The sequence below is a fragment of the Hakea prostrata genome, chromosome 1, assembly GCF_041222555.1.
Source record: "Hakea prostrata isolate BN-2017 chromosome 1, UWA_Hpros_2, whole genome shotgun sequence".
Taxonomy (NCBI): domain Eukaryota; kingdom Viridiplantae; phylum Streptophyta; class Magnoliopsida; order Proteales; family Proteaceae; genus Hakea; species Hakea prostrata.
In genome coordinates, this window is record NC_142600.1 from 18,845,946 (window position 1) to 18,860,528 (window position 14,583).

At 38.6% G+C, this 14,583-nt stretch overlaps 2 protein-coding genes across 2 annotated transcripts; both read left to right on the forward strand.

The window, feature by feature from the left end:
• The first annotated feature begins 1,911 nt into the window (after positions 1 to 1,911).
• Positions 1,912 to 4,801, forward strand: LOC149028064 (methylesterase 3-like). The gene is made up of 3 exons (XM_089168277.1): positions 1,912 to 2,335; positions 3,156 to 3,293; positions 4,352 to 4,801. The coding sequence occupies exons 1-3, from the start codon at positions 1,982 to 1,984 to the stop codon at positions 4,631 to 4,633; spliced, it is 774 nt and encodes a 257-aa protein (XP_089024403.1). The 5' UTR covers positions 1,912 to 1,981; the 3' UTR covers positions 4,634 to 4,801.
• Positions 4,802 to 6,468: 1,667 nt separating this feature from the next.
• LOC149028065 (serine/threonine-protein kinase Nek5-like) lies at positions 6,469 to 13,832 on the forward strand. Its single transcript, XM_089168285.1, has 14 exons — positions 6,469 to 7,373; positions 7,475 to 7,541; positions 7,634 to 7,699; positions 7,794 to 7,840; positions 7,945 to 7,990; positions 8,075 to 8,155; positions 8,249 to 8,291; positions 8,410 to 8,459; positions 8,849 to 8,930; positions 9,017 to 9,066; positions 9,544 to 9,617; positions 9,904 to 9,955; positions 10,037 to 10,690; positions 10,786 to 13,832. Exons 1-14 carry the CDS (start codon positions 7,276 to 7,278, stop codon positions 13,267 to 13,269), a joined length of 3,894 nt encoding a protein of 1,297 aa, XP_089024411.1. The 5' UTR covers positions 6,469 to 7,275; the 3' UTR covers positions 13,270 to 13,832.
• The last annotated feature ends 751 nt before the right edge of the window (positions 13,833 to 14,583 follow it).

Below are 14,583 nucleotides of genomic sequence, written 5' to 3' on the forward strand. Positions count from 1 at the left end.
AAGATTTTCTAGTTTTGTCTGAAAGCACCATAAAAGGTATTAGGCGTGATAAGGATGATTTTTCATCATTTCTCTAATTGTCTCTAATTTGAATTCTTTCCATATCATTTTATCCTCTCATTTGAATTCTTTCCATTCACCACTCCTCTCATTTGAATTCTTTCCATAGCATTTCATCCTCTCATTTGAATTATTTCCATTCATCACTCTTTTCACTTGAATTCTTTCCATTCATCACTCCTCTCATTTGAATTCTTTCCATAGCATTTCATCCTCTCATTTGAATTATTTCCATTCATCACTCCTCTCATTTGAATTCCTTCCATTCATCATTCTTTTCATGCCATCTCATCCTTCCATTTCATCAATTTCCTAATTTGGCTTTGGCTTGATTAGGTTTCTCTATTAAATCATTTCCATACAAACATTTTTATGTATTATATTTACCTACAAACATTTCCATGTATTATATTTACATACAAACATTTCCATATATTGTATTTCTATGTTTTATATATTTCTTTTATTGTTCATAGTTACCTAACAGCATGGGATGTATGCTGCCTATATATTTGAGGTTCTCTCATATGAAATCATTCAACTATTTTTTCCATTGAGATTGTTTTTAAATAAAAGGAAGAAATGTATTTTCAAACTAATTTGGGTGGTTACTAGTCAAAATAATTAGGCTGCAAAGAAAATGAAGTTGGTATAAACTTTATGGTTCATCTAAGGTGAAGGTACTGATTGATCCAATTTTCTTGATTTAAAAGACATAAAATAAAATAAAAGAATTGGTGAATTGATAATATGATCAACATCTCTTTGGTTAGAAAAATATCAACATCTCTTAGTGAAGAAGGCCACAGTGATAATAAGTGTAGTATTCTCCACCCCCGATATAAAGCTATCTAATTTCGAAAAGAAAGAAGAAAAAAATGGTTCAATTTTAAGTTATAGGATCGTTGTTCGATTTAAGATAACCTTAAGAGAAGTGGTGATAAAGGATATGCATAGTTTAAAGGAAAATTTTATAGGATCATTGCTCGACCAGCTATGATGTACGGTGCAGAGTGTTGGGCTGTTAAAAAAAATCATATAGATAAACTCAATGTAGCAGAAATGAGAATACTAAGATGTATGAGTGGTAAAATTAGGAATGATCATATTAGAATTGGTCTAGGAGTTGCTTCCATAAGTGATAAACCTAAGAAAAGTCGTTTGAGGTGGTACAACAACGTTCAACGAGACTTATAAATTCTCTTGTACAGAGAAGTGATATAATCCAAATTGAAAGAACTAGAAAAATTAAGGTAAACCTAAAATAGCCTTAAGAGAAGTGGTGAGAAATGATATGCATAACTTAGGTCTTGTATCTAACATAAACTCAAACATAACTGATTGGAAGGTAAGAATCCATATAATCAACCATATTTAGTTGAGACAATACTTATTGTTGTTGTTGTAAAAATCCATGTGAAGCCTTCACTCCCGCCCACCTCCCTGTCTACAACATACACTGATGTTTACTTACCCAGGTTGGTTCTTGTTGCCCTAATTGATGGTGATGTCTTACCAAGATCGTTAAAAATTCTTATTTCTCCATTTTCACCATTTCTATTTTAGGGTTGCAATAGGATTGGATAAGCTTCGCTTTTCAAAACCTTGATATTCATCGTGAATATCCATGAGCCAATAGCGTTCCTGATATTGACCTGAGCTGAAATCAGATAACGATCGCATCTCCTGCATGAACGTAAAATGAATGTCAATCACATCATAATTATATTTTTGTACTTGTTAGGCTTATTTTGGCATTCAACCATCTAAAAAGTTGAGGCTGTGCTGTGCTTAATTCAAAACCTGATCCGTTCTATTGTTTGTACATCCATATAAACAGATGATACACAACGCAATTAAACATTTCATAGATCTCCAGAAGTGTTATAAGATTTGTGAAAGTTAGTTGTTGGAGTGAGAGATGGGGCACTTTGTTCTGGTGCATGGAGCATGCCATGGAGCATGGTGTTGGTACAAGGTTAAGCCGGTGCTGGAGAGTGCAGGGCATCAAGTGACTGCAATCGACCTTGCTGCTTCAGGAATCAACATGGCTGAGATAGATGAAGTTCATTCTATGTCCAACTATTCACAGCCATTGATAGAGTTCATGGACTTGCTTTCTCTAGGAGAGAAGGTAACCCTAGTGGGTCACAGCTTGGGTGGGTTTAGTTTGGCTTTCGCCATGGACAAGTTTCCTCACAAGATATCTGCAACTGTCTTTCTCACAGCTCTCATGCCTGATTCTGTACATGCCTCCTCTTATGTTTTGGACCAGGTACCTCATGTTCCCTCCTCTCTCTCTCTCTCTCTCTCTCTCTCTCTCTCTCTCTCTCTCAACACTCATTTGGGAGTCTACTCTCAGCCATATGATGCACTATCTGGATGTTGGGTTTCTTGAATAGAAACTTTGTTATGTAGGCCCACTTTCTTTTGTGTTTATTATCAGGGACCTTAATTAACAGCTTAGCTGATTCCTTGGCTAGAAGTGCTTTATCCTGTGCAGGCAGAGTTGAATGGGACCCCTCTGCTTTTGGGTAGTCTGAGGCTTGTTAAGCGGCGCCCTTGTTTTCCCGTTCTAATGAATAATCAATTTGTTACCATGAAAAGAAAAGAAAAAAAGAAAATAGAAACCTTGTTAGAAAAGTAACAATCGAAAATTATGATTTGTGAAACAAATCTTCACTACACAAACATCTAAGTGGTTGACTCTTTTGGCAAAGACTAATGCCTCATAGTATAAGATCAAGAGTTCAAATCTCTCTGAAACTTAGGTAAAGCTGGCTATATAACTAAATAATTATAAAGCTACCCAACAAACTTTAGTTCCAAAAAAGAAATAAACAAACAAACGAACAAACTTTGCACAATGCATTTTTAACATCAATCCAATTGTTAGACTAAGAAGATATGCATCAAAATACACATAAACATACCATCAAAAAGTTTCTTTTTAAAATTTCAATTCAGCATTTTTATTTTTATTTTTTTTCTCACATTGATAATTAAAATTTAGAGTTGGAAGCCTTGATTTGAGTTCATCTGTAGATAAAGAAGAGAACCTGCCTTGTAAATTTGTTTCACTTACTTGACAACAGTGTATGGAGGGGATTCCCCCAGAGAGTTGGTTGGATACTCAGTTTTCATCTGATGAGGACCCTGCGATGCCAAAAACTATAATGCTTTTTGGCCCCCAGTTCATGGCCTTGAAGGCCTACCCCCTCTCTCCTTCAGAGGTAATAACTCTTCAACACCTTCTCTTTATTGTTGTGTTCGCAGTGAATTTTCACAAACAGTAAAGAGTTGTAGATCTGACATCTATGCTATTATTATGGAACAGCACCATTCATTGAACTAAAGAAAGACCCAACACAAACAAAAGAAGAATGCACACAAGGCCTGCACACGACAAAGAAGAAAGGAGCGGAGAAGCGATCCAGAAGGGGAGGGATGGGCGCCCAATCGAGAAACAAAGCTGCAATAAATAAGGACCGAACAAACACCGAAGACCCCACGCGAGGCGGACGACAACACCCCGAGGGCAGACACACAGAGGCCCGAGGAGACAGACAACACGCCCACGCCCAAGCGGACAAAAACTCCTTCGGTTGTTGCGGTGGTAGCATAAAAAATGTGGAGAAGGTTCGGACCGCCACCGACGTGCCGAGAGGCGACCATCAAGCTCGCCGAGAAAAACTTGTTCCAGATCTGGAGTTAACTGCGGTATGCACCAAAGATCGCTGCAACCTGAGAGAATATTTATTAGTAAATAACGGGAAAACGAAAAAAGGAAGAGCTGCAACCAGGAATGGAGAGGGAGAAAGATCGGCAGAAAGAAACTCAGATCTAAGGGGAAAACCCCAGATCTGAGTATTTAAGCTGAGACGGGAGAGAGGGAGAAGACGGGAAAGAGGAGATGAGAAAATGTGGAGAAGACGGGAAAGAGGAGAAACGAAAAGGTGGAGAAGGGAGTACAGAGGAGAAAGGAGAGAAACAGTTGAGCGGGAGACGAAAGGGGTGGAGATGAGAAACCGGAGAGGCGGAAGTCAGGCAGATCCGAGGAGGCAAGCGGGAGAGGAAGCAGGCGGTAAGGAAGCAGGGAGAGTAGGCGGGAGAGGAAGCAGGGAGGAGACAGGAGAGAGGAGCAGGGGAGGCGGAGAGACTGCAGAGGCAAATCTCTCCGCCTCAAACGGCGGTCGACAGAGCTTCGGTCAGCGGAGAAAGAGAGAGAGAGAGGAAGAGAACGCCAAAACCCTGACTTTCTATGCTATTATTATTGGCAACCAATAAATAGGATTTGGCACTAGCAGAGATGCTAAAAAGGCCTGCACCCTTATTCAGAGAAGATTTATTGAGGGAGAAGCGATTCTCAGAAGTGGGATATGGGTCTGTTAATCGAGTTTACATCATATGTAAAAAGGACCTTGTAATTACAGAAGACTTTCAGCGATGGATGATTGAAAATAATCCACCCAAAGAGGTGATGGAGATGGAAGAAGCTGATCATATGGTTATGATCTCTAAGCCCAATGAACTGTGTCGCTGTCTCTTGGACATTGTCGCCAAATACAGTTAGATGATTTGGTCGCAGAAAATAGTATTTATATTTGGTGTTGCTGATTTGATTATATACACGCCTATGATCGTTCTTTAATTACTTTGTGTTAGAGAAACGTTAATCTATCTGGGCTTTGATGAATGAAGATTATTGTTGAAAGAAAACCCTATTTCTACTCATTTCGTTTTTCAGGAAAATTCATAATTTCATGTTATTACATTACAGTTGCGGAAAAAATCTAATAGAATCGTTCAGCTTCACTGGCAGATCGAGTCAGGTCGAATACTCAATCTTGACTTTGATTTAGGATTTAAAAATTCTAACCTGAGCAGCCCAGAATTTTAAACCCAAATGCTATTTGGGCTCAACTGCATGGACAGTGGGTCGAGCCATCACTTGGACCCCTAGTCCAAACAATTAGATGATACTCGATTACCAGCGGTTTGTAATTGAACCATCAATCGGGAATTTATCAGGTCCATTTTCGGCAAGAAATGGATCATTCATTTTCCTTTGGATGGAGGACATATGTCCATCGGTCACATCCAAAGATTAAAATTAAGTTAAAATTAAAAATAAAAATTTTTATATTTTTTAATTCTTTTTTTTTTTTTTTAATCCAAAGAGTTTATATATAGGGTGGGGGAATATTACTAATATAAGTGCCGCCGGATGGGTGCGAACCCAAGTCCTCCCCGTGGGAAGCTGGGCTTTTTTAATTCTTACCTCAACCTTTGTATGTGATTGATGTGTCCTTCATCGAGAGAAAAATGGGTGGTTTATTTCTTCTAATAAGATTCCTAATCTCTAGGCTATGAGAACTGAATACTTAATGGACTAGGCTAATTATAATGTGGAATCCTAAGGGCTTGATTGATTATTTGAGTTTGAAGATTTCAAAAATCTAGAGAGGAAAAAGCAACCATTTTTTTTAAACAACATCTTTTCCCTCCTTTTCTCTCTTTTTTTTTTTTTTTTTTTTTTTTTTTTTTTCCCCCTTTCATTTCTATAGAGTCATGGTTCACAAAATTAATTGTTTGATTAGCTTGAATCTTTGGAATGAAATATGTAAATTCATCCTAAAAAAACATATATCAAGTAATTACTCAAATGTTTAACGCTTTTATAGTAGAGATGAAATATCTGAATTTCACCTTATACCCATAAATCTACATATTCAATTTTTTAGTGTAAAAAAGTGAATCTCCCGCAACATCTTTTTTTTTTTGTTGCCAACTCCGGTTTGTAAACTAGTGTTCGACCCGCGTCGCACACCTGGCTGTGGTGGGTGAGCCTCCCAGCGGAGATTTTTTGCACCATAAGGATTCGATACCGAAACCTTGCTTAAGCGGACCAAGCTGCTTACCACTTGGACCAACCCCGTTGGTATCTGTATTCTTAACATGGGCTAATTAAGGGAATTACAGTAATTCCTTTTAAATCAAAATAATAGATAACCTTAGATTCCATTATAAATCTAACGAATTGGGATGATAATGACTTATGATTTTTTCTTTTGGTAAAGGGTAATAAATTATGATTGACTTTAAGAAATAATTCTAAAGCGTAAGCTTTACTACAAATGAAGAATTTTTTATTTTTATTTTTTTTGGGTGCATATACGACAGATGAAGCTGATTGACAAATGCAGCAAAAATTGATTTGGAGAGTAACAATTTATCCTACTCTCCAAATCAATTTTATAACAATGACAATTTATCCGGAAATTTATTTCTTACCAAAAAAAGTAAAAAAATAAGAAAGCATTTTGAGTAGATTTCTCTTTCCGAAAATACCCTCGTTTTACGTGCACTTGTAGAAACGTGGCAGGGACGGAACGCGAGTGGCCTCGCTCTCCTCATTTGCAGGGCAGGGGGACCAACGGCCAAGGATTGTCGGCGTGGAACAAAGCATGCTCATGAATCATCATCCCATGAATTATCAAGCTCCATTAATGGCTCTTCTGCTTCTCGTTATTCCTCATTTCCTCCTCTCGGAGAATCTAGGGCAGAGGAGGCTAGACAAGAACATAAGCTCAACTCACACAGACAGGAAATTTTGAAAAAGTAAAACAAGAGAAGAGTAAAGCAAAGTGTATCGCAAGGAGTAACTGAGGGAGTTCGGGTGGAAACTATCTTAAGCTTATCTGATACTTCTCTCTGGATGAGATCGAAGAAGGAATCCATAATCTGCAGAGGAAATCGTAATGTACAAGGTAAGAGGAGGTTTTTCGCTCCCTTTATAAGACTCATTTTGATTCCAAATGTCGGAGAAGACTGACGGCTTACTGTTGAAGAGTTAGAGCTGATGGATTTTAGTCGTAGAAGTTGACGATTCAACTATTCAGAGATTTCGAGTGTTGAGTTGCCGTTTGCAGTTCATACTGACTGATCATGGGGCAAGCAGACTAGTTTCGCTTCTTCGAAGACAGTACCGGCGATTGTCGAACGAATGGCTTGGAGCTAGGCAAGATCTGAGGTTCGAGCATCTGTATGGGGATTTAACTGAGGGTTTAAAGGTTGAAACCCTCAGGCATCCTGAACGGGGGACAGTATGGAAAATTTTGGAACAACAAAAGTAATTTAGTGCATTACGAATTGCTGAGAAGTAATTCGTCTACGTGTAGACATTTTTGGTTTCGATTCTCACTGGAACAAGGTATGGAGTCTCGGATGGATCAGTATGAGATCATGGAGCAGATCGGCCGGGGAGCTTTTGGAGCTGCAATCCTTGTAAATCACAAATTGGAGAAGAAGAAGTAAAGGCCTTCGTGCTGTTGTTTAATTAACTGTATTTTCCTTTCTAAATTTTCGTAATTGATGCTTTGTTTCTACTGTTACTCATTGTTCCCAATTACAGGTATGTGTTGAAGAAAATCCGGCTTGCTAGACAAACGGATCGTTGCAGGAGATCTGCTCATCAAGAGGTATGTCAAAAGACCATATCTTGTTGTTACCTGGCTTTGGAAAGTTGTTTCGGGATGACGTCTTTTAGCTTATATGGACATTCCGAATATAGATGGCTCTTATTGCTCGAATCCAGCACCCTTATATTGTCGAATTCAAGGAAGCATGGGTAGAGAAGGTCAGAGTAACTCATAATTTGTGCGCTTATATGTTTATCTTCTTCGGTTTCTTTGAAACTCTCCTTCATTCCTAAATTAGATAGCGTGTTGTAGGGTTGCTATGTTTGCATTGTAACCGGCTACTGTGAGGGAGGAGACATGTGAGTCCTGCTCAGATTTTCCGTTCAAATGCTTTGATGCTTGACATAGGGTAGGCGCAAGTGATAAATTCTATTCTGACGTTGGTTATATTACCATATTTCAGAGCTGAATTGATGAAAAGATCAAATGGGGCATTTTTCCCAGAGGATGTACGGTCACTTTCCTCATTTTGTATTGCTGATTATTCAATTTGGAGTTACCATTGGTTCGTGATACTTGTTTGCACTGTGCAGAAACTCTTGAAGTGGTTCACACAATTGCTATTGGCGGTTGAATACTTGCATTCAAAATTTGTTCTTCATAGAGATCTGAAGGTCTGTATGACTGTAAATGTTAGAATTTTCCTGTTAGAATTTTTCTCACATCACAAGGCTTTAGACTGATGTCCTTCAGCAACACCATTGTAGAGTTCCAATGTCTTTCTCACAAAGGACCAGGATGTCCGCCTTGGTTAGTGCATTTTGATTCCTGTCTTTTTATGTGGAGTTCTTTATGTCACCATACCTGAATGATTGTTGATGCTAGTTTGCTTGTTTTTGTCTCATGATGGAGTTCTTTTTCATTTCAGGGGATTTTGGACTTGCTAAAACTTTAAGGGCTGATGATTTGGCTTCTTCTGTATGTTCATTTCAACACTTGTTATTTACCCTTGCTTCTTTTTAGTGAGAATTTGTAACACTGCTTGCCAATCCTTTTGATCATTGCTGTTTATGAGTGATTCTCCATTCAACTTACTGGTGGAATTCTGAAAGTTCTGCACTCTTGTATGGAAATTAGTGTTCATTCTATAGTCTTGTTAATTTATTTGAACTAGAGATTTGTTTGAAAAAGAACGTCATGTTTGTCCAAATTGCAAGTGGTCAACAAATGCTTGTTTTGACCTTGCTGAAATCACACCAATCTTTTTCTTCTTTCATCAATGGTTTGCTCGTGTGTAGAGGTAGAAACAGCATGTTATAGCAGTTTAACTAGGAAGTAACATTTGGCTCTCTACCTGTTGTAATCAGGTTGTTGGCACTCCCAATTACATGTGTCCAGAACTGCTTGCTGATATCCCTTATGGCTTCAAATCTGATATCTGGTCTCTCGGTATGAGCATTTCCTTTTCTCTTGACTACCACTTGTGATATTTCACCCCCTTATGGTTTGGCTCTAATGTCTATATGGCTGAACAGGGTGTTGTATATATGAGATGGCAGCACATCGCCCAGCCTTCAAAGCTTTTGTAAGATCTGTGGCATGCTTTTTTGTTTCATGCAAGTTTTATAATTTTGAATAAAGTAAAATGGATTTGTTCTGAAAAAGGCTTTGCAATATATCAAGACACTTACTACACGTCTGATCTTAAGCCTTAATGGCAAAAGCTGCATCATATTATCATGTTGGAAATGTGAGTTGGTGATTCTAACCCTACTACAACATGATCCAAGATGATCTGTTTTGTCTTTAACCTAAGAGTCTTTCGTGTTCGAACAGACCAATATGATCCATTTCATTTTAAAACTGCTTTGTTAATTACATAATCATTAGTTGTTTATTGAGATTTTAGTCTTTCTCTCAATCTTCTAATGCTAAATGCCATTGTGCAATGACTTGAACCATTTGTCTGTTTCTTTAACCCCTCATGAAGTCCTCAGTCTTGTTTGTGGTAAAGTGTATGAGAACTTTTTAATTATATTGGTTTGATACATTGTGGTCACAGGATATGGCGGGACTGATAAGTAAGATAAATCATTCCTCGATTGGTCCTTTGCCAGCATGCTATTCCTCTACATTGTAAGTCTGAGTAATCTAGTTTCTCTGATTTTCTATTTCTTCTTTCTTTCTTTCTTTCTTTCTTTCTTTCTTTCTTTTTTTTTGGTAGTCATTTTGTTTTCTTAATTTCTGTTAGAGACATCTCCATCTTGCGGGATACCTAGACGCCTACTTTTGGTTCTTTCTTTTTATGTATTATCCTTAGATGTTCCATTGTAGTGGAATAATTTGTTGGGAAGTTGATAGCCTGATTGGTGCACATCTTTGGAATCCATTATCATAATCTTTATATTGTCATTTTCCGCAGGAAATCACTTATCAAAAGCATGCTGAGAAAGAAACCAGAAAATCGGCCAACTGTAAGACTTTAATTCTTAGCGAAGTTCAGAATGCATATTCATCTTTGAGAGTTTAACAATGAATATTTAAACCTGGATCAGGCGTCTGAGATTTTAAGGCACCAGTATTTGCAGCCATATGTTGATCAATACCGTGTATCTTCTAATACCCCTAGCTCCTGTGCACCAGAGAAGCCAATCTCCATTGCATATCATGCTCACAAAAACATGGCTGAAAGTCAAAGCAGCAACAGTTCTAGCAGTGATCAAGATGGCCTAATTTCAAGTGATAAAAGCATGACAAAATTGATCATCAACTGTGATCTTAAGGCTCCTGATGCAGATATGGCTCCAACTGATGATGGAATGGACCATGAGCGGCCTCTGCTATGCAATGAACATGATACTGACAGATCAACTATCAAAAAGAATGAGGGGGTGATGAAACCTTTTCATGATGCACAAAGGGCCAAAGTGGAATCGAAGCAACCAAAAACTATCAAGAATATCCTAATGGCTCTGAAAGAAGAGGAAAAAGTTAAAGAAAACAGTTCCCCAATGAGGGTCAACCGTTTAAAGGCTGGAGGCTTATCGAACCAAAAGGCTAACATAGACACACCACCCAAAGTTTTCAAATCCAATGCTGTTCCTTTTAGTTTCAAACCTAATATAGACACAGCAGATATTGGGGCGGTAAAGGGAAACAGTGGTTCTGTGAAGCAAGTTGCGGGTGGTTCACATCCTTCGAAGCATCAAGTGAAAAATTTAGACTTTTCTTCCTTTTTGTTTCTTCAGTTGTTCTGTGACATGTTTCAAGCAGCTTATACTTGATACTTTCTCATCTGTTACAGATACCCGCCTTGGAGTTCTTAACAAAGACAAGAGCTAAACATGATGGGAGATCTCCCATAGGGCTTTTGAAACGCCCTGCAGAAGATGGACCACCTGCTAAGACAAGGCAAAAGACTCCTCCTTCAAGTCTGGCCCGACAATCTTCCTTTCTGCGGCGACTTAGACCTACTGGACTGGAAACTCCAGTTGATGTGAACAATGACATCAAACCAGGTTCAATTGAGGCCACAGAAGAGCCTAAAAAGACTTGTAATCTGACACCAAATGGTCCCAATTATGGCCCACAAATTGCAATAATGCCTGAAAAGACTCTAGTGGAAGCATCAAAAGGAATACAAAGTGATGGCAGCAATTTACTCTCATCAGACAAGTTGACTCAATGCAATAGGCTCCAAACCACACTCCCTGTAAACAATGACAAGAAACCAAGCACAATTGATGCTACACAAGAACCTGAAACTACTTGTAACCTGACATCTGATGGTCTGCTTTATGGTCCTCAAACTGTAGTAGCGTCTGAAAAGTCTCTAATGGAAGCATCCAAAGGCATACACACTAATAGCAGCAACTCACTCTCATCATCAAAGTTGATTCAAGAGTTGCGACACTGCTATAGGCTTCAACATACAGGTATTGTAAACCATGATATCAAACCAAGCCCAAGTGAGGCTACACAGCAGCCTGAAATTACTTGTAACCTTGCAGCTGATGGTCTGACTCATGGCACTCAAACAATATTGTCTGAAAATACAATAATGGGAGTATCCAGTGGTAGACAAACTGATGGCAGCAACTCGGTTTCATCATCAAAGTCGGGTCGAGGTTTTAAATGGTGCAATGAGGTAGCCCCTGTTCCCACTGATTTAATGGGAAAAAGCAACTCTTGTTCGTCAAACCTGATACTCCATGATTGTGAGGGACTCCATCAAACTCAGAATTCAGAGCCTAATCCAAAGGAAAGCAGTAATTCATTGTTATCATCAAATTTGACCGAATGTTTTGAGCTCTGTGACAATGTAGCTGTTGCTTCTTTGACAGATCTGAAGGAGCAAAGTAGCTCTTGTTTGTCAAACCCAATACTTCATCAGGATAAGATACTTTGTCCAATGGTTAGTTCTGAGTCTCTACCAAATAAATACAGTAAATCATTGATGTCATCAGAGTCAACTCACAGTTTTGAGCTTTATGCTGATGTAGCAGTTCCTCCTTTTACTCTTGTGAGGGAACAGAACAACTGTTATTCGTCGACCTTGCCTCCTAATCATTGCAAGGAACTTCTTGAAACTGAAACTCCAGAGACTCACCCTAAGGAATACAGCACTTCATTGCCTTTGTTGAAACTGGACCAAGGTTTTGAGCTATATGAAAAGGTAGCGATTGTTCCTTCGACTGACTTGAAGGCACAGAGTCACTCTCATTCTTCAAATGTGATAATTCATCATGAAGTTGGACACCCTTGGAATGAAAGCATAGAAGGTTATCCATCTGGTTGCTTGGTTCCTTCATCTCTTGACTCTGCCAGGATGGAAAATCAGTTGGGGGAAATCTATAGAGATGATCATAGATCCACATCACACTCGATGGCATCGGAGACTAAACTAGACTTTCAGAACGCTTCTCCCTGTAATGGTGAATTGAGTTCAAGCTCAGGTCTTGAGCCTTCCTTCCGAAGCTCTGACGATGTCTATAAAGATGATGTCTCTCTAGCCAGGCCTAGTAGTAGACCAGGTATGATGTCCCAGTCAAACCATTCTCCACTGATTGGCAATGACAAGTTTACTGTAGAACTCCTGACATCCATGACAGAACTTACACCACCCATTTTATCTACACAAAGGAACTTTCTTCCAGAGGTATCTGTAATGCCAAGTCCAGCGATTGAGAAGCCAACTGCAGTGGATGTTACTCCAGCCTTTGATGAAGTCATACATATAATAAGTGAGCTGCCTAGGATGGAAACTGTGGGGGTGGGGGTTCAAAATATGGATGTGGCAATGCCACTAAATATTATAGGGGAAGAGGTGGAGATGAGGAGAACAGATTCCATATCATCACAGTGCCTGGAAGATATGAGTGGACAATTGAATATTTCAGACAGCTCCAGTGTGAAGGAAATCAAGGAAAGGTACCACTGCAAGGAAACCTATATCACTAATACATTGGCACCGTCTGCATCAAGTCAACAACTTGATTGCTCTCAATTAACAGATTCAGGCTTTAAGGCAACCGTTGCTGGTGTCAAGAAAGCTGGGGGACACTTGGAAAAGGAAATTTTGGATGTGAAGTCTTTTAGGCAGAGGTCAGAGGCTCTTGAAGGGTTGTTAGAGCTTTCTGCAGAGTTGCTGCAGCAAAATAGATTGGATGAGCTTGCAGTTGTTTTGAAGCCTTTTGGGAAAGATAAAGTATCTCCGCGTGAGACAGCAATCTGGTTGGCTAAGAGTCTCAAAGGAATGATGACTGAGGATTCTGGATACAGTTTATGAGTGTCGATAGTTCTTGGCTGCTACCTGTAAATTTCTTGATATTGCTGGTCTCTACAATCTTGATACATAACCTTTTTGGCCATGCTTTTCAGCCATCCAAGTTCAATTTTCTACTGTGAGCAGAACACAGTAAATCTTTCTTTCATTTTTTCTTTCCAAGTTGGGAGATTATAACGTTATTGTACATAGTGCATACATATAGTTAAATAAATCCTGTATTTCATCCAAACGGGTGATTTCGCTGTACATACTGAAAGTTCTGTATAGTCTGTTAGGGCTCTGGTGCACATGGATGAGGAGATTGCTCCTGTGGGTATTTGGTGGTCTGAATGTAATAAGTGGTGAATTCGTCCTTGTAGAGGTCAAGATTCTTCTGATGTACTTGTGCTGATCTCCCCTCCAGTATCTTTGATTGGATTTTTCTCACTTGAAGGAGTTCTTATATTGAGGAATGTCTATGTTTTTTGGGTAGAATCCAGGAATATTGGATTATTCAGTTAAAGGTATTCTCATATCCAGGAATGTTCCTACAGAAGCTTTTAGGGATGATTACATTGCCTTAATCGCCTGATGGTTTTGTTGGTTCTCTCAGGTCTCAAATATTTTCTCGACTGTCCCCTTTTGACCCCAACACTCTTAAAAAGAAAGGCTCCTGCATTTGGAACAGCATGGCCTCCACCTTCCCAAAGTTCAAACAGTTTGTTTTAAAAAAAAATGGTAATGGTGCTAACACTAAAATTCTGAAATGATCTTTGGGTTCCCTTTCTACCTGGTAAAAGCTTTCCTCAAGAGCTTCATAGGGACACCCAAATTAAATGAGTTTCACAAGCAATACCATGGTTACCATGTAAATGGTATATATTTTATATATAAGAATACAAGATGGTTGTTTCTCCTTTCTCAGTATGTACAGGTACTTAAAAATTAGCCCAAAATAAATTACTAGATATGGAGATGAATATAATAACTAAAATGACATTTACTAAGCATATTGCTTGCCCGTATGTATCTCCATGTCCACAACCCATATAAATATACAGGCTAAGGACCCAAAATGCAGCCCATATTCTATCTCCATGTCCACAACCCATATACATATACAGGCTAAGGACCCAAAATGCAGCTCTATGATTTCTAGCAAGGTACAAGCCATGATTTGTTGCATCCTCTTTCAAAGTAATTAGGAAAAATTATATGATTAGCCACTTTTATGTTTTTCTTTACAAAGTAGTTACTTAATGTTTTAGTTAACAAAATTAGCCAAAATTGAATTTGAACTTAAAAAACTAATCAAAAGAGTGATTTTTCATTTCA